The sequence below is a fragment of the Diabrotica virgifera genome, chromosome 10, assembly GCF_917563875.1.
Source record: "Diabrotica virgifera virgifera chromosome 10, PGI_DIABVI_V3a".
Taxonomy (NCBI): Eukaryota; Metazoa; Arthropoda; class Insecta; order Coleoptera; family Chrysomelidae; genus Diabrotica; species Diabrotica virgifera.
The window spans coordinates 133,701,658-133,723,356 of NC_065452.1; the positions used below are offsets into that span (position 1 = coordinate 133,701,658).

The 21,699-nt window shown below is 31.0% G+C and overlaps 1 protein-coding gene across 3 annotated transcripts in view; it reads left to right on the top strand.

Moving 5' to 3' along the window:
* LOC114336427 (arginine kinase) overlaps positions 1–21,699 on the top strand; it is an 87,130-nt gene that overhangs the window by 28,655 nt on the left and 36,776 nt on the right. The window contains exon 2 of one of the 3 annotated variants that reach the window (XM_050663576.1): positions 15,893–16,321. The exons of 1 other annotated variant lie outside the window; for it this stretch is intronic. In XM_050663576.1, coding sequence (XP_050519533.1) covers positions 16,269–16,321 — 53 coding nt within the window. In that variant the 5' untranslated portion in view covers positions 15,893–16,268. The remainder of the gene's footprint in view (positions 1–15,892; positions 16,322–21,699) is intronic. One more of the 3 variants, XM_050663578.1, reaches the window with a different exon arrangement.

Below are 21,699 nucleotides of genomic sequence, written 5' to 3' on the forward strand. Positions count from 1 at the left end.
ATTGTTAAATCCAAGCTGGAAGTTACTCAGCCTAATATTTTAATAATGTCCCGAATACTTTTCATAGTTGCTATAAGCAATTCTAGCTGTGAAAGGTGTTTTTCAAAATTGAAAATGATTAAAAATTATTTAAGATCGACAATGAGTACTCTAAGACTAACTAATTTGGCTGTTTTGTCTATTGAGCAAGAGGTGTGTGATGCGATAGACATTGATGGTGCAATAAAAGACTTTGCTCTTAAAAAAAAGTAGACGTATAAATTTTTAATTGAAGACGGAAGTTTTGTTTATAATTTAACAAAAATACTCATATTCTTTTCAATACAAATAAAAATATAACATTATAGTGTCGTTCTAGTTCTAATTAAATTTGATTTTTTTTAATTTTGTCGATCGTCAAGGTGCACCTAATCTTAAGTGATAGGTACCTAAGTTATATCAATATATCTAATAGGTTAAAGTAAAAGAATTTTTGTGATTGTAAAACTTAGATAAACTTTTTTATTTAAAATCCAACCTGTATAATGCAAAATAATGATGACTGTTCTTGCCGAAAAGTTCTCTATAATTAATGTATTAATGTTATACAATAAATTAAAATACCTAAACAAGAGGGCGGCAAAATTGTCTTCCGCCCCGGGCGGCCGACACTCACGCTACGCCACTGCCTCGCGGGTACTTCGGACTTTACCCGTTTATTGTAGGTACCTAACTTTACCCGTAACATACATATGTATGTATACTGACTGTTTTCCAATGAATTCTATTCTGAGTAAATTTACATATTATAATTATTATTATCGAATACTGAATAGAAGAATGGAAACCGAGTGCATAAGTTGAAAATGATACACGGAGAATATATTTTCTTAGGGAACATCCCCAATGGATTTGAAAGTAAATTTTTTCCAGTCAATTGTGTTACTGGAAAATTTACATTTTATAATTATTAGCGAATACTGGATATGAAATTGGAAAACAGCTAAGACATGTTGAAAATGCTAAAGGAAGAAAATATTTGTATCAGGAATATCTCAAAAGGTTTTGAAAATCAAATTGTTTCCCTTTGAATGATACACATACTTGTAAAATCGATATGAATAGCTAAAATATTTAACCACTGTTGCGAAATGTCATGCAATGGCATTTTAAAATATCAATACTGATTATTTTGCAGGCAATTCTATGAGCAAATTCATATTTTATCATTTTCGGCCATTACTGGATTGAATATTAGAAAACAGAGTTGCACCCGTTGAAAATGATACAGGGAGAAAATAAAATTAGGTGCATAGAAATCGGCCCACTTAAAAATTTGGTCTTTTTGGTGTCTCATATTTCCTAAACCTGGTGGCCGATTTAAGTGATTTTTTGAACATGATATAGCCTGATTCTTTAGCAATACCACTGTAATAGTATTGTTTCTAAACAGTTAAATTTTCATTTATACCGGGTGTACCAATTAAACTGTGTTTTTTTCTCAAAGTGTCTTAATTTTATTTCAAAAAATCCGCAATAACTATCTCTTAAAACGTACCAAATTTCATTTGCATATCTCAACTGGTTTTAAAGCAATAAATTAATCGTCAGTTTGTAAGAAAAAATTCAACATCCCGTATCTCGGAAAAGAAACATTTGCGGACATACGTTTGTAATGCCAACTGTCATTATTTTTTCATGCAGAATTACCCCTTAAAGTTTGTCGCACTTATTTAGAAACACCGTGTATTGATGAAGAGCATGTCTAGTTGTTACAGTACCTAACTTTTTTATTATCCAACATAAACGAATGAATAAAAAACAGTTAAGAAAACCTGAGGCTATAGTTGGGTTTTAATTTCAGTATTTTATAAATGCTAGAATATTCCACAGAGTGATGCGAACTTTGAGAAAAACACAGTTTGATTGGTACACCCGGTATACAATAAAAATTTACCTGTTTAGCAACAGTATTATTACAGTTGTATTGCTAAAGGATCAGGCTATAACATGTTCAACAAATTTCTTAAATCGGCTAACAGGTTTAGGAAATATGAGACATCAAAAATGACCAAATTCTTAAGTGGGCCGATTTCTATGCGCGTAAGTTTATTTTCATGAAACTTAAAGCTACAATCAATTTTATTATAAGAATTAATATTAAAATTAAACTCACCAGACTTCCGGGTTGAACCGCGTCGATATTGACTGTGCCGAGCTTTCGACGTGCTCTCTGACGTCATCTTCAAGGCTTCTTGAGTCTCAGTCTCCTGAACCACCAGACACTACACTGTTCACTGGACATTGCAATACTGAGTAGCACAGGCGTAACTAGGTGTAACAGACCAAACGGCAGGACTCAGAGATAACCGAAAGAGTAAAAACGAGCAATAGAGCATATTGTAAATACCAGAAACTAGTAAAAGACAGACATATGAGTAAAATACCAACATTAAAATATAGAAAACAGCAATCAGAACTGTCACAACTTACGCAGCAAAGACAATGTACCTGATTACTGAAGAAGAAGAGAAGCTAAGAATAACAGAAAGAAAGATCCTCAGAAGAATTCTTGGACCAAACAAAATCCAAGAAGGAGAATTTAGACGATTATTTAACAACGAGATAAATATCCAGATAAATAGAGAAGAGAAGTCATATAAAGTCTCGAAGATGTACAAAGATGAGAAAAAGATAAATTAATAAAGAAAATATTAAATTGGAAACCTACAATACAAGACGCAGAGGGAAAACAAAGTGCAAATGGGAAGATCAGGTTAAAGAAGATATCAAGAAAATGAAGATAACTACCTCGAGAACAAAAATGGAGTCAATAGTGACAAGACAGTCACCAAAAGGAGCACTTAGAACGTAACAAATACTTAAGACAAGGTATAGAAGATGGCATGCAGATGACAATATTACTGAAACAAAAGAACGAACGATTTAGTAGAGCTCAGATATGCAAATATGTTTGATCGAACATAGAGTATACAGGGTGTTAGTAAATAAGTATGAAAAATTTTAAGGGCTAATTCTACATGAAAAATTAATGCCAGTTTGCTCTATAAACATATGTCCACAAATGCTTAGTTTCGGAGATACGGGGTGTTGAAATTTTTATTTCAAACTCCCAATTTTTTTATTGCTCTAAGACCAGTTGAGCTATGAAAATGAAATTTGGTGAGTTTTAGGAGGTAGTTATTACAAATTTTTTGACATACAATTTAGAATTTTGTATTCATCATTGGCGCGCCTACGGGCAATGGTCTGAGTTTTTTTAAAGAAAAAAATAGTACGCCATTGAGATATTTCGAATTAAAAATTATTTTTAAATTTCACGTCTAATTTACGATAAATAACCTTTCTTGCCTTTTTTCACATGATGCATCGTTTTTATACAGAAAAATAAAACATCTTGGCGCGTATTTTTCATTTCTTAATACATCATCAAGAACTATCCAATATAATAATACTAAACTAGAACAATAACAGAAAATATTACTAATCAAATTTTAACTAGATGCAAAGCTGCAAGAAATGTTTAAAATGATCTCCTTTACAGATAAGAGAAGAATTATATATTCATCATTGGCGCGCGTACGGGCAATGGTCTAAATTTTTTGAAGATAAAAATAGTACGCCACTTAGATATGTCAAACTAAAAATCATTTTTGAATTTCTCGTTAAATTTACGACAAAAAATCTTTCTTTCCTTTTTTTCATACGAGGCGCCGTTTTTATACAAAAAAATAAAACATCTTAACGCTTACCAAGTATTTGAGGTAGTTTCAATATGCATAGAAACTTAGTTCAAATACTTTGTAAACGTTAAGATGTTTTATTTTTTTGCATAAAAACGGCTCCGCATATGAAAAAAGGCAAGAAATATTTTTTGTCGTCAATTGAACGAGGAATTCAAAAATGATTTTTAGTTTGACATATCTCAGTGGCGTACTATTTTTTTCTTAGAAAAATTCAGACCATTACCCGTACGCGCGCCAATGATGAATATAAAATTCTTCTGTTACTTGTAAAGGAGATCATTTTAAACATTTCTTGCAGCTTTGCACCTAGTTGAAATGGTATTAGTAATATTTTCTCTTTTTGTTCTAGTTTAGTATTAATTGTATTAAGATGTATTAAGAAATGAAAAATATGCGCCAAGATGTTTTATTTTTCTGCATAAAAACGGTGCATCATATGAAAAAAAGTAAAGAAAGGTTTTTTATCATAAATTAGACGTGAAATTTAAAAATAATTTCTAATTCGAAATATCTCAGTGGCGTACTATTTTTTTCTTTAAAATAATTCAGACCATTGCCCGTAGGCGCGCCAATGATGAATACAAAATTCTTAATTGTATGTCATAAAATTCGTAATAACTACCTCCTAAAACTCACCAAATTTCATTTTCATAGCTCAACTGGTCTTAGAGTAATAAATAAATTGGCAGTTTGAAATAAAAATTTCAACACCCCGTATCTCCGAAACTAAGCATTTGCGGACATATGTTTATAGAGCAAACTGGCATTAATGTTTCATGTAAAATTAGCCTTTAAAATTTTTCATACTTATTTACTAACACCCTGTATAATGGAATAATTCGTGAATACTCTGAAGAACGAAAAAAAAGGAAGAACGGCAGAAAACGTGAAAATGACAAAAAATACTCCTCCCACAAATTTTACGACCTGTAAAGTAACGACCTGATAAGAAAGTAGTAACTTTAGTAACTCTCCCATTTTATGGTATTTTTAATTCATCATAAAAATGAAGTTTTTTATTTAAAAAACTTTGGACGACGTCTTTATGACCTTATAACATCGATTATTGAAAATAAATACGTAATAAATCTTCCCATAAATTTAAAATTGGACGTTCCTCCTTATTTTTCTCTAGACTCTAGATAACAAACTAAAAACAGAAGCTAAATTGACAATCCATAAAAAGTATATTTAGAAATAAATAATCAGATCAATATCAAAACTTCTATTAGTGGTTGAGTGGTCGATAAATTAGTTGAAAATCTGTGAGAAGGGACGGAAAATAGAACTAGGTATCAAGCAGTGTTTGATACTGTCGAACACGATAAAAATAGCAAACGGTTACATAATTTTAAATATAATTTGAATGCATACCAACCACAGTCACGTTACACTAATACTTTTATAAAAAAAAACTGGTGCTACTATATTCTGCGGTCTACCACGCGGTTGCGGTCTACCTGTGCATATAGCTCTATTATAGTGTGCGGTGTACCGATCGTAATCTGAAAATTCCTGAAGGATTTTGCAAAATAATTAAATACAAGGAAACTTTTATAGAAAAGAATATTTTTTCACAAGAAGTGATAAACATTTGGAGGAAAATAAATGTAAAGTGAAGGGGTACTAATAATTTATAAAAAAAAATGAACCACAACTATTTACAAAAAAATTATATGTAACCTAATTATTTACAAATCGATACAGCCTAATTATTATTAAAGAAAAAATTCATGCGCCTTAATTTAAGAGAGAAAGGCAGTCAATGATTCTAGCTTAAAAAAGTCATGCAGGCATCCTAACTAAGAATAGTATGGTGTTTTTTTGATATTAGTTTATTAGAAATTGAAAAATTATTACTTATTAATAAGTACGGGTACTAATTATTATGTATTTTAAAAGAAAAAATTATTTAAACACTTCATTTTATAATATAAAAGCTATACTTAATGAAATGGAAGGTTGTAAGTGACATAATAATATCTATTATATGAAAGTAAACTTAAATTCAGAATTTGATTATACATATATTATTGGACTATATATTGGCAAAAAATAATAATTTAATTCATATACCCATTTTAGAAATTTTATTTAGAAAATTAGTTCCAATTAAATTGTAAATACTTTTGTTTAGTAACAAAAAATTAAAAAACAGATAACCATAAACAAAAAACAAGAAATAAATGTAATTATATGTTAAAAATAAACTTATGAAACCTGTCGGGATTCTGGCCTGTTGGGATTTTGGCCTGTCGGGATTCTGGCGTGTCGGGATTCTGGCCGTCGGGATTGTGGTTGTCGGGGGTTTGGCTGTCGGGATTTTGGGGTAGACCCATGTCCAAAGATAGACCGAAGAAGGCTAATTAGATAGATAGATCGAACTTAAAAAACGATAACAAAAGAAAACAGAAAATAGCAAACTAATTTCACTCTGGCGAATCGGAAATGACATATTTTGATAGCTATAGAAATTGCCATAAATCCCAACAAAAACCATCAAATCTGTAGATAAAAAGGCCTCGTATGCCATGACCCATGTTACGTTAAATTCATTGCCAAGGGCAAAAGTAAATCAATCCTGGAAAATGAACGAGATGTAGACTGCCAGCCGGTAAATATAGCTCATTTAATTTTAGTTTCCAAACGGTTATGTTTAGAATCATTAAACGCTTGTTGTCTACCCGCCTCTAAAACATTTAGCTCTAAAACATTTAACGATATGAATTATATAAATTTAACAAAATACGAAAAAAGATTAAGTAGAAGCAAAAGAAAAAGCAAAGAAATGATTACCTTTGAACGAATGATATCAAATTAATATTTATAATTACTATTATATAGGAATTATAGGAGTGTCGATCCATAGGTGGTCGGGAAAAGGGTTGATAATAAATTAATAATAACAGGACTGTTAACAAAATTAGAGACCACCAAGAAATTAACGCACCACCTTAAAAATGGGTCATTTTTGATGTCTCGAATTTCCTAAACCTGTTGTCCGATTTAAGTGGTTTTTTAATATGTTATAGTATTTTTTAACAATATCGCTGTAATAATATTGTTGTCAGACAGGTAAATTGTCGTATACCGGGTGTAACAATCGTACTGGGTTTTTTAATCAAAGTTAGGAACACCCTGTGGAATATTCTAGCATTTATAACATATTAAAATTAAAACTCAATTGTAGCCTTAGGCCTTTTTAACATGTTTAAGTTTAAGCCTTAGGCTTTTAAGTGATTTTTTTAATCTGTTGCCTTATTCTTTAACAATATCGCTGTAATGATATTGTTGATAGACAGGTAAATTGCCATTGTATACCGGGTGTACAAATCAAACTGTGATTTTTTCTCAATGTTCGCGTGACCCTGTGAAATCTTCTAGCATTTATAAAATACTGAAATTAAAACATAACTATAGCCTTATGTTTTCTTAATATTCTGTTTTTTGATTCATTCGCTTATGTTGGAAAATAAAAACGTTAGGTACTTTAACAACTAGCCTTGTTTTTCATCAGTATAGGGTGTTTATAAATAAGTATAGCAAACTTTAAGGGGTAATTCTGCATGAAAAGATAATGACAGTTTGCTTTATAAATGTATATCCACAAATGCCTCGTCTCCGATATAAGGGGTGTTGAAATTTTTCTTACAAACTGACGATTTATTTATTGCTCTAAAACCGGTCAAGATATGCAAATGAAATTTGGTGGGTTTTAAGAGGTAGTTATTGCGCATTTTTTGATATACAATTATGAATTTAATATTAACCATTGGCGCGCACACGGGTAATACGACCCTTATGTGCGCCTTATGGGTAATTATATGTCAAATAACTGCCTCTTAAAACCAACCAAATCTGATCTGCATATCTCAACCGGTTTTAGAGCAATAAATAAATCGTCAGTTTGTAAGAAAAATTTCAACACCCTCTATTCCGGAAACGAAGCATTTGCGGACATACGTATATAAAACAAACTGTCATTATTTTTTCATGCAGAATTCCCCCTGAAGTTTGCCATACTTATTTAAAAAGACACCCTGCATTGATGAAAAACAAAGCTAGTTGTTAAAGTACCTAACTTTTTTATTATCCAACATAAGCGAATGAATCAAAAAACAGAATGTTAAGAAAACATGAGGCTATAGTTTGGTTTTAATTTCAGTATTTTATAAATGCTAGAATATTCCACACGGTGACGCAAAAAAATCAAGGTTTGATTGGTAAAGTCGGTATACAATGACACTTTACCTGTCTAGCAACATTATTACAGCGATATTGTTAAAGAATAAGGCTATAAAATGTTAAAAAAATCACTTAAATCGTATAACAGGTTTAGGAAATTCGACACATCAAAAATGACAAATTTTTAAGGTGGTGTGTTAATTTCTTGGGGAAGTGTATAATAAAACTATTCACTTTTACTGTAGTCTTTGAAGGCAAAAAAAAAGAAAAAATATTCTCTCCTTCCCTAGTTTTTATTCCATGATTTTATAAAAATTCTAATATTGACATCGTTTATCCATTTAAGTAAGTCGACTAAAAACTACTTGGTTTAACAAAGAGAAGGGCAAATTTAGAGAAATTCTTACCTTTCCGTAAAACCATCCTTTAATAGTTTATACATGAAAGTGTAGCTCGATCTCTCGAGCTTTTTTTTTAGAGTAAAACGAAGAGAATGAAAGAAAATAAAAATTTTTATAAACAATCAATAAATTTGTTAAGTTAAAATCAAGATGAACGTCAAAGTAATTTCAATTAAAAGGCTTTTGACAACAACCATAATCAAAAGAACCTAGATTCAAACCACTGTTAACATAATTGGCATTTTGAGTATCAAGGTGATCTACGCCGGGGAAAAATTTAACCCTTTGAGTATCGTCGGTAAAAAAAGAATAGTTCGAACAATAACTACAAAGGATTTTTCCAGCAAAGAAAGCACAAAAAGGTTTATTGGTAAGAAAGATTTTTCTAATGGCCTTCTAATAGAGTTATCCTGGTCTATTTAGTAAAGAAAAATTACTTTCGCATCAATATAACGTAATAACCAAAATTCTATAATTGCAGTAGCCAAAGACATTTATATGAACTGGATTTTGAATTATGGCCTCATCTGCCATATTGACCATATTTAGCTCCCAATGAGTATAATCCATGAGTATAGTCCAACCTAAAGAACTAGGTCGAGATCATGTATTAGACCAGTCTATCTGTGAAAAATCATTGAAACAGATCTACCAGATAGTTTTTAAGTTATTCAATTTGATTATTCCAGAGAGCGAGTATTTAAACACCTATACTTGCCAAAACAGTCACTCTACAAGTATTTTTAAGGTATATTAAAAACTTTAACATTTTATTAAAGGTCCTAGCCGGGTAAGATGATGAAAAGTGCCCCCAACTCGATTCGAATTACATATAGGTCACCGTTTAGCATATATAGTGAAACTAACTTTCTGAAATTTTTAGCCCCCTAGGTGGTTATGTGACCCACCTAGAGCCTAATTAGGGTTTTTATATTTTTATTTTTTATCTCAGCCGCATCGAGAACTAGCGAAAAACTTTAAATAAAAAAGTTGTAAGCTTTAAAAAGTTCTGTCCGAATTTTTGTTTTTATTTTTGGCGGGAAATTTAAATTTTAGAACGATTTTAAAATTTTAAATGAGTATAAAAAAATAACTAAGACATTCGTTTTCACGAAAAAAATACATAACGTGCATTTTTGCACAATGTTTCACCCTGAATTTTTTCAAATTTTTAAAATTGGTGAAACGCACCTTTAAAAATAAAAAAACCACATTTTTTCGTTTTTTTTTTTCGTTTTTTGATACAGTTTTATACATGTTTTTCAAAAAAGGTAACACCGTCACTAGAATAGGTAAAAAACTGAAAAATAATTGGGGTTTGCTTAATAAAAATTTTTTGTAATGCCATCCATTTTCAAGATACAGACAGGGCGTTGAAGAAAACAAAATTTTACACATTTTTTACGATTTTTCCGAAGCTACTGGCAACATTGTTATAAAATTTAGCGAGTTTTAAGAGGTAGGCGATTTATCATTGGAGCGCATAGGGGTAATGGTCTGAACTTTTTAAAGAAAAAAGATAGTACGCCACTGACATATTTCAAATTAACAATCTTTTTGAATTCCTCGTTCAATTTGTGACAAAAAATTTATCTTCCTATTTTTTCATACGACGCGCAATTTTATTCAAAAAATAAAATATCTTAACCCTTACAAAGGATTCGAACTTCTATGAAATAAAATACTACTATAATATTAGTAGTTTCTACATTTACATAAACTCGTACATCCATTATAAAAACTAATTCGAATACTTTGGAAGCGTTAAGATATTTTATTTTTTGCAGCAAAACGGCGCCTCGTATGAAAAAATGAGAAGATAGTTTATTTATCGCAAATTGAACGAGGAATTCAAAAAGATTGTTCATTTGAAATATGTCAGTGGCGTACTATGCATGCTTTAAAAAGTTCAGACCATTACCCCTAAGCGCGCCAATGATGAATATCAAATCCTTATTTGTATGTCAAAACATTCACAATAACTACCTCTTAAAACCCACCAAGTTTTATTACGTTGCCAGTAGTTTCGGCAAAATCGTAAAAAATGTGTAAAATTTTGTTTTCTTCAACGCCCTGTATCTTGTAAATGGATGGCGTTACAAAAAATTTTTATAAAGCACACCCCAATTATTTTTCAGTTTTTTACCTACTTCAGTGACGGTGTCACCTTTTTTGAAAAATATGTATAAAATTGTATCAAAAAACGAAAAAAAAAACGAAAAAATGCGGTTTTTTATTTTTAAAGGTGCGTTTCACCAATTTTAAACATTTGAAAAAATTCAGGGTGAAACATTATGCCAAAATACACGTTATATATTTTTTTCGTGAAAACGAATGTCTTAGTTATTTTTTTATACTCATTTAAAATTTTAAAATCGTTCTAAAATTTACATTTTCCGCCAAAAATTAAAAAAAAAAATTCGGCAGAACTTTTGTTAAAGTTTTTCGCTAGTTGTGGCTCTTATGTGGTCAGCTGACCCCTATGTTGTCAGATGACCACATAGGGGGCTAAAAATTTCAGAAAGTGAGTTTCACTATATATGCTAAACGGTGACCTATATGGAATTCGGATCGAGTTGGGGGCACTTTTCATCATCTTACCCGGCTAGGCCCTTTATTATTAAAAAACAATTTGAAAAAGTTTGACTTTTTAGCTTCATCATCGTCATATCTGACCCTTACAATCTTGAGGTGTTCTTCCACATCATCAACCCATCTTCTTCGTGGTTGCCCTCTACTTCTTGTGCCCTCTGGTCTTGAAAATGTTAATTTCTTCGTGTATTCCTGATCTCACATCCTAGCAATGTGTCCAGCCCATCTAAGGCATCTCTGGACTTTGACGAATTTCTCAATATATGAATCGGTGTATAACTGATATAAACTGCTCGTCAAAAGTTAGGGATATAGAAAATTCTGCTGAATTTTTACAGTAGATTTTTTCGTGAACAGATTAACGGATTCCGCTAATTTTTTTTATTATTTTAGACTTTTCTTAAGTATTTACACAGTTATGCAAAGGTTTACTCAAACTTTTTTTTGTACTTATACCGGGTGGAAGAAAAGAAATGTTTTTCTTATGTTAAGTTTGAGACGTCCTGTAGGGAGGACGAGGTACAAATGGGAGTATATATCGAAATCGTATTGTAGTCTTACGTTTTGTGAACATTTTGTTTTTTGAATGTCCCTGATATCTTTAGAAATAAAAAAATAGACGGTTTTGTAATTTAACATGTGTTTTAACCGAAACAAAAGTTTGAGACACCTTGTAGGGAGAAAAAGGCAAAAAGGTGAATATACCCCGATATTATGTTGTAGTCTCATATTTTTTGAATATTTTATTTTTTTAATTTTTCTGATATCGTTAATAACAAAGAAACTATACGGTTTTACTCTTTAATATGTTTAATACTCATATTAAAGAGTAATACCGTCTAGTTTCTTTGTTATTAAAGATATCAGAGAATTTAAAAAAATAAAACATTCAAAAAATATGAGACTACAACATAATATCGGGGTATACTCACCTTTTTGTCTTTTTCTCCCTACAAGGTGTCTCAAACTTTTGTTTCGGTTAAAACACATGTTAAATTACAAAACCGTCTATTTTTTTTTGTTTCTAAAGATATCAGGGACATTCAAACAGCAGCATGTTCACAAAACATAAGACTACAATATTATTCTCATGTATACTCACATTTGTACCTCGTTCTCCCTCCAGTGTGTCTCAAACTTAACACAAGAAAAACCTATTTTTTTCTTCCACCCGGTATAAGTACAAAAAATAAGTTTGAGTAAACCTTTGCACAACTGTGTAAATATTAAAGAAAAGGCTAAAATAAAAAAAAGCGGAATCCGTCTGTTCGCGGAAAAATCAACTATGAATATCAGCAGAATTTTCTATATCCCTAACTTTTGACGAGCAGTTTAGTTCAAAGTTGTATCTTCGACGCCATAGCCCATTTTCATTTACAGCCCCAAAAATCTTTCTAAGACTTTTTAGGTTATAAACATTTATAATAACTTTGCTGAGGGATCTTCTTTTTCTTATTATTGTGCCGTCTTCTGACGAAGATTGGCGATTACTTCTTTTTTGCAACGTAAAATATCTGTTTAACACAGCTTAGTCCAATCTAATCTCTGATATTCCTCAGCGAATATTTCTTCTTTCTTCTCAAACCTTTTCTTCCCTCTACTCCTCCTTGCATGATGACGTGTAGCGGAGTATAAATATATCGTTCCATATGGGGCCCAGATAAGATGTTTTTCTTATTTTAATTGTGTTCTTAATCTTTCTGCCATAACCAATGCGTCTTAAAACTTCTTCGTTTGAGACTTTTGCAGTCCAAGGAATTTTCAGAATACGCGTATACAGGGTGGGGCATTAGTGGGACAAATTCTAATTACTCGTTTGTCGTAAGAGATACGAAAAAAGTTATTTAAATAAAAGTTGGGGCACACATAGTATCATATTTTAAAAATATTTTCAAATATACAGGGGCGTCCGTATTGACAGGGTGACACAAAATTATGTTTTTTTTAAATGGAACACCCTGTATATTTTTACATTTTTGGATTCTCCCCGACGTTTTCTTTCTTAAAATATATGGTTTTGTAATATTATACGAGGTAGTTTAAAAGTTAATTAAGTTTTTTTGTTAATTTCGTAGCAAAATCTACACCCTGTAGAATTGTAGTGATTTGACATCAAATTTTCTATTTACATTCAAACGATTTTTAGTATAGTCTACTACTGTTAATCATTAATAGTATAGCGAAATGTTTAATTTCAGTATACAGGGTGGGTCGAAACTCGGAATGAGTATTTTCTGAGTTTTCTTAAATAGAACACCCTGTATTTTAGTATTGTAATGAAATTACATTTTATGGTACTTTTTTATTTCTTAAGCATTCCCTATACCTAAGTGCTTTAATTTGTAAGTTATTCATCATTCTTTAAGCAAACATTAATTGCAACAAAAATTACGTAAAATTTCATTAGGTAGCCGTGAAAATATCCAATAAAAAGTAATTTTTGGAAAAAAAATACATAATAATCTAGCCTGATCCTTAATTTATTAACATTGGATGAGATGTCTAAATAGATTCGTAGTTAAGGTTGTTGGTGCTTAAAATATGAATCAAACATACAAAATCCTGCCTAGTTGGCTATGACACAAAATTTGCTTAAACATTTGACATTATGCTATTTATATAGCTCCAGTTAATTTGATACTATTACTAATATTAATTTTTCTAATGAGGCACGGATTAAAATGGCTTTGTGCTAGGAGAGTATAACAAAAATGAGCTACTTGCAATAAAAATTTATCATCAGCAATTCCCTGATAGACGACAACCAAAAAAATAAAAACTTTTGAAAGTATACTAAAACGGTTTCAACAGACTAGATACTTAGATTGTAAGAACGATTGTACTAATATGCAGATTCTCAGTGACACTAAGGATTACATAATTTAATTGCTGTTTTCTTCACTTACAATAGTTTTTATTCGAGCAGATTTATCATAATCTAAGTGATCAGTCCGTTGAAACCGTTCTAGTATATTTTTAAACGTTTCTCTTCTTAGTTGTCGTCTGTCAGGGAATTTCTGATAAAAAATTCTTATTGCTAGTAGCACATTTTTGTTATATTCCACTAGCACCAAAATCTTATTAATCAGTTTCTCATAAGAAAAATACATATTAGTAATGGTAAGAAAGCAACTGGATCTATAAAAATAGTAGAATGTCAAATTTTTAAGGAAATTTAGTGTCATAGCCGACTAGGTAGAATATTGTATGTTTTTATTAATATTTTTCGCACCAACAACCTTAACTACGAATTTATTTGGATATTTCATCCAATAGTACTAAATTAAGGATCAGACTAGATTATGATGTATTTTCTTTTCCAAAAATTATTTTTGATTAAATATTTTCACAGCCACCTAATAAAATTTCACTTAATTTTTCTTACAATTAATGTTTGGCTTAAAGAATCACGAATAACTTACAAATTAAAGCACTTAGGTATAGGGAATGCTTAAGAAATAAAAAAGTATCATAAAATATCATTTCATTACAATACTTAAATATAGGGTGTTCCATTTAAGAAAACTCAGAAAATACTCATTCCGAGTTTCGACCCACCCTGTATACTAAAATTAAACATTTCGCTATACTGTTAATGTTTAACAATAGTTGGCTATATTAAAAATCGTTTGAACATAAAATAACAATTTGATGTCAAATCACTAAAATTCTACATGGTGTAGATTTTGCTAAGAAATTAACAAAGAAACGTAATTAACTTTTAAACTACCTCGTATAATGTTACAAAACCATATATTTTACATCGAGGAGAATCCAAAAATGTAAAAATATACAGGGTGTTCCATTAAAAAAAACATAAGTTTGTGTCACCCTGTAAATACGGACGACCCTGTATATTTAGAAATATTTTTAAATTGTGGTACTGTATGTGCCCCAACTTTTACCTAAATAACTTTTTTTCGTATCTCTTACGACAAATGAGTAATTGGACTTTGTCACACTAATGCCCCACCCTGTATGTATAGCCACATTTCGAATGCCTGCATTTTCTTACGAATTCGGCTTTCAGAGTCCAAGCTTCTTCCCCATACAGTATTTGCGACCAAACATAACATTCGACGAACCTCGATCTGATAGCCATAATCCATTTCTTATTTGTATGCATTGACTTGTATTTTATAAATCCTTTTCAAGCTGTTTCTATTATGAAATTTATCTCCTCATCTTGATCTAACTGTGAGTTTTATAATTGCTTCGAGGTATTTATACTTTTGTCCAGCTTCTCTAACGGTTTACCTTCCAATGTAAGATATATGTTGTCAAGAGAGGTTTTCGGGATCACCATGTATTTGGTTTTATCTATATTCACGGTTAGTCCTATCTTTTTGCTTTCTCTGTTAGTGATTTCTAGAAGAATTTGTAAACCGTCTATATTCTATGCCATGACTGCGGTATCGTCTGCAAATCTTATGTTATTAATTATGTTCCCTCCAATCCTTAAAACTGCAGTTCTTTCCCATCGTGCCTGCTGAAATATTAGTTGGGAGTACACATTAAATAATTGTGACGACAGCACGCATCCCTGTCTGAATCCTCTTTGAATGTCTACTTGGTTTGTCTCACTATCTTCCACCCCTACAGCCGATGTCTGATTGTAGTACATATTTTTGATTAAATTAATATCCTTGGGATCTAGGATTTTTTAAACTCATATAAATATTTTGTATTTCGATAACGACTTCCGAAGTGGGAGTCGAAACGTCAATAAATTTCATTTTTAACTTAAATTGTGGCTTATTTCGCAATAATACAGTAAATATGCCACAAAGAAACAGCTTCAGAACAATATTGGGATCTAGGTAGCAGGAGAATTTAAAACAAACTCTTTTTCCAAAAAAAACGTGCGTTTTCTTTGTTAAGCCATGTAGGTATCAATCAACCCTATCGTAAAAAATGAAATATGAACAAAAAAGTACCAAAATATAATTGTCTCCTTTTAAATTATAGGGAATATTGACCTGAAGAAGTTTTTGTAGTTACGCTCATGTCTCAACAACAGAAAATTCGATCTGGTAGAGACGCGTGCTAAATGAGTCATCTATCGATTAGAGGTAGCGAACAGCGCCCCTTTAGCAGACATTGAGTAGAGTTAGAGCTAGCTTGTGGATAGGATACTCAGAGTGTCAGTGGTGCGGACACCCGGCAACAAATATACAATAGTTCACCGGAGACAGTGCTAAAATCAGTGGAAAACTGGAAGGGCTATACAGTAGGTCTGAAAAGTGACCAGAAGGGCGTCACCTAACACACATGCCAAAAGGTCTTGTCAAGTATTTACCCGTAGTGTTAAATTTTTTTATTTAGCTAGATATTATAATCAAAGATGGGTGGTTGTGCATCTAAGGAAAATAAAAAGGAAATACAGGACGACTCTGGGTTTGTACAATATACAATATCCTGTTGGTGTCTATGCATGGGGTCTGCCTGACAATGTGTTAAACGCTTTATGTAAATGTTATCTCTTTTATTTTCAACTTCAACTGTTTTTGTTAAGTTCTTTTTAAGCAAAAGTGTATCATTAGATCTCGGTGATGTGCTTCTCTGTCTTACAAATGGGCGGTATTGCAATTTTAGTAGATTTCCAATGTAGATATACGTTCTCAAATATATGTGTAATGCTCTCTTTATTTCAATAACTGGCTTCATTTTCTATCTGTACTTATTATCTATATTATTCACTGGTTGTTTATGTATACATAGACTGTATTTAATAATTTTAGCTATCAATATGTCAAAAAGGAACAGAAAATCTCAACGTGATTCAAACACCGGCCAGAAGAAAAAATGTGTGTGTATTATACGACTTTTTAAATAGAGTCAATATTTTTATAAAGGCTGTTAGATATTTCAAAAATATAGCGTGAAAAAGTGATAGTGGAACAAAAACTAGAGGGAATAGTTTTTTAATAAGACGTATGTCCTCCAAGAGCCCTTGTGGCTATAGCCTTTCACTTTCTCATATGACTAACGATATTTCGATGATCATTTGGGTCCAAAGAGTCTTACAAATTCTAGCTTTAGAAAGCAGTACAGCAAGAATTTTCTCCCTAACCTTTTCGAAGGAGTGCAAGTCCTGGAAACAAGTGTGTTAACTAATGGTGTAATAGATCATGTATACTTCTCCAAGACATTAACGCACCACCTTAAAAATGAGTCAATTTTGATGTCTCGAATTTTCTAAATTTGTTGTCCGATTTAAGTGACTTTTTTAAAATGTTATAGCCTTATTCTTTAACAATATCGCTATAATAATATTGTTGCTAGACAGGTAAATTGTCATTGTATACTGGGTGTACCAATCAAACTGTGATTTTTTACCATGTGGAATATTCTAGCATTTATAAAATACTGAAATTAAAACCCAACTATAGCATCATGGTTTCTTAAGATTCTGTTTTTTTATTAATTCGCTTTTGTTGGATAATAAAAAAGTTAGGTACTTTAAAAACTACCCTTGTTTTTCGTCAATACAGGGTGCTTTAAAATAAGTATGGCAAACTTTAAGGGGTAGTTCTGCATGAACAAATAATGACAGTTTGCTTTATAAACGTATGTCCGCAAATGCTTCGTTTCTGAGATAGGGGATGTTGAATCTTTTCTTACAAACTGACGATTTGTTTATTGCTTTAAAACTGGTTAAGATATGCAAATGAAATTTGGTGGGTTTTAAGACGTAGTTATTGCGTTTTTATATACAATTAGGAATTAAATATTCACCATTGGCGCGCATACAAGTAATATGACCCTTATGTGCGCCAATGGTGAACATAAAATTCTTAATTGTATGTCAAAAGAAGCACAACGTTCTACCAAATTTCAATTGCATGTCTCAACCTGTTTTAGAGCAATAAATAAATCGTCAGTTTGTATTTGCAATTTGCGGACATACGTTTATAAAGCAAACTGTCATTATTTTTTCATGCAGAATTCCCATTAAAGTTTGCCATACTTATTTAAAAACACCCTGTATTGATGAAAAACAAGGCTAGTTGATAAAGTATGTACCTAAATTTTTTATTATCCTACATAAGCGAATTAATCAAAAAACAGAATGTTAGGAAAACATGAGGCTATAGTTGGGTTTTAATTTCAGTATTTTATAAATGCCATAATATTCCACAGGGTGACGCGAACTTTGAGAAAAAATCACAGGTTTGATTGGTACACTCGATATACAATGACAATTTACCAGCCTAGCAACAATATTATTACAGCAATATTGTTAAAGAATAAGGCTATAATATGTTTAAAAAATCACTTAAATCGGACAACAGGTTTAGGAAATTCGAGACATTAAAATGACCAGTTTTTAAGGGGGTGCGTTAATTTCTTGAGGAAGTGTATTTGTTTCATGTAAAAAATATTTAAACTATATAAAATAATCAAAAACCTTAAAAAGGCGAAAGAAATTTCTACCAAAAAATAATTTTGAATGCATAATAAAATGTCAAATTTTGTCACGTTTTTTGAATGCATAATAAAATGTCAAATTTTCTTCAAACGGTTTCTTTGTAGATTTTTCTATCAATTCTGATCTGAAGTTTATAATAAGTAGTTAGATATATACAGAATATATCTACTAGATATAATTTTGATATTTAAAAATATCTAAATTCAAATTGGTATATCTATTCTACATATTTTAAGTGTTTTTGGAAATCACTGTGTGTTATTTGTGTCCAAATGCATCACTGCTTTACTTATTATTTACACTTCTTCCACAATTTTATCTATTTTAGTATTATGTCATTACTTTGATTGTTCAAAAATAAAAAAACAGTACTATTCAGAAATAATGGTGGAGGAGCTTGGTCCGAACAGTGGTACTGCGTGGTACTGTGGATAATTATGGTCCTAAAAAATGCTTATCCTAACTTATTTGCAGGCTATATTAAATGGCTAATTAAATTATTTAAATTATAATGCAATAATTAATTAAATAAGTATCAATAAATACATAACACGATATTTGTATTGATCGAAGTACCAACTTATTAAAATGTAGCAAAATAATGGCGGAGGACTCAGCTCAATTTACATAAATAGAAACTACCAATGATAGAGATTGTTTTAATGCAATATGCAATCAGTGGTGGTCCATTCATGAAGGGCATTTGCTATTATTGTAATATATATAACAAGGTTGTATTATTGGGGAATTCAGCAAATTTTATGTTAAAAGAAAACACTTTTTACTTGATCCAAGCTTTCATAAACTTTAATTAATTGTTTACATCATCAGGGTATACTGCAATAAAAAACGATGGTAGTTTTTTTGGTATAGGACCTTATAAATGAATATACTTACAGTAAGCTGTGGTTGTTCACAAAAAGGTGTTGTAAAAAAGTTAATAAAATTCATAAAATGTTTTGAAGTTTAAAAATTATGGTTAAAATAATTTTTGTTACATTGATTACTACAATTGTTTTTTATATTATAAACAGTTTTTTTTTTAAACAAAAATATCACAGAATATATACATGACAGATCGGATTATACAAGTATAACTGGCAGGAAATATTAGAATGATTTATCATGAAAAATCAATTTTTTTTAAGCTATTCAGCCATGGTTTTGTTATTAATAAGTATTGAGGTAACTTATATGATTTGAACAATTATAATTGTATAATTAAAGTCATTTGAGATTGGTATTAAGTTATTATTATTAAGATATAGTCTTAGCTTAATATATAGTTAGCCTTATTATTAAGATATAGGGCTTACGATTCTGTGATAAGAAGGCATCTGTACCAGGCTCTAAGGATACTTGAAATTTTGGAAAAAATTATCAGTTTAGTAAACATGACCTTAATGAAGACCGATAATAGAGTAAGGATAGAAGGAAGTCTAAGGAAATTTTAAAGCTAGGGGGATTAAAGCAAGTAGATCCGCTGTCCACAGTGCTCTTCAAGTTCTTGTTGGGGACAATATTGAGAGAGAGTGGAATAAGAACGAAATAATCTAAGAAAACAGCTAGATTCTGGCCTTTGTGGACGTGTAATGTTTATGGTAGACTGAAAGGGAACTGCTGAGTATTTTCAATCTTTGAAGTAAAGGCTAGGTAGTATGGACTGAGGATTAACGAGTAATAAAACAAAGTATATGAATGGGACAGACCGCATATGAAGAAAACACTATTGATATTACCAAAGATAACGCCAGTAAAGAGTATTGCTTTAAAGGTGACGGAGTTTAAGTATCTAGGAGTAACTCTAACAAGTAAGGGGAAGAAAGCCAAGAAACTGAGAAAATAATTTCGAGAGGAAGGAAGACTGTCGGAGCTCTGCACAAAATCCTAAGAGCAAAAATATTTCAGAAAGTCAAAATTGAGATTATACCGAAGTAAACCAACCCACAGTTTCTTATGGAAGCGAAACAGAACAAAGTGATTTAGTTGGCTATATGACACGCTGACAAGAGGGGAAGGAAAGAGGAGAGAGAGAAAAAAATTGGTTAGAAACATGTAAGGAATCTGGAAACAATCGATATATTGGAGAATGCGAGATATTGGAGATATGTACAGGAGAAGATGTAGGAAAACCGTGGAAAATTCAAAGGTATGAGCCTTTAAGGCCTATTGAGCTACAATTATCTAAGCGGATCACCTTGCTTTAATCCCCCTAACTTTAAATTTTCCTTAGACTTCCTTCTATCCTTACTCTATTATCGGTCTTCATTAAGGTCATGTTTACTAAACTGATCATTTTTTCCAAAATTCCAAGTATCCTTAGAGCCTGGTACAGATGCCTTCTTATCACAGAATCGTAAGCCCTACATCTTAAAAATAAGGCTAACTATATATTAAGCTAAGACTATATCTTAATAATAATAACTTAATACCAATCTCAAATGACTTTAATTACACAATTATAATTGTTCAAATCATATTGAAGTTGCCTCAATACTTATTAATAACAAAACCATGGTTGAATAGCTTAAAAAAAACTGATTTTTCATGATAAATCATTCTAATATTTCCTGCCAGTTATACTTGTATAATCCGATCTGTCATGTATATATTCTGTGATATTTTTGTTTAAAAAAAAACTGTTTATAATATAAAAAACAATTGTAGTAATCAATGTAACAAAAATTATTTTAACCATCATTTTTAAACTTCAAAACATTTTATGAATTTTATTAACTTTTTTACAACACCTTTTTGTGAACAACCACAACTTACTGTAAGTACATTCATTTATAAGGTCCTATACCAAAAAAACTACCATCGTTTTTTATTGCAGTATACCCTGACGATGTAAACAATTAATTAAAGTTTACAAAGTTTACAAAAGCTTGGATCAAGTAAAAAGTGTTTTCTTTTAACATAAAATTTGCTGAATTCCCCAATAATACAACCTTGTTATCTAACATTGTCAGCAAAGACTTCCCTTCTGATCTTTTATATATATATATATATATATATATATATATATATATATATATATATAATATCTTCTTTCTCTTCTTCTTCTTATGCAATCCAGTAATGGATGTTCGCGATCACGTTTGACCATTTTTCTCTATCCCTCGTAGTTTGTATTAGGTCCCCTATGTTTCTTAGCCCTGTCCATTGTTTGACATTACGGAGCCATGAAATTTTCTTCCTTCCCCATCCTCTTCTTCCTTCGATCTTTCCTTCAATTAAGGTTTGCAGAAATTGGTATTATTCGTTTCATATTACGTGCCCCAGGTATGCCGTTTTTCTATGATGAATTGTGCATAGTAGTTGTGGCTCTGTACCAATTTTT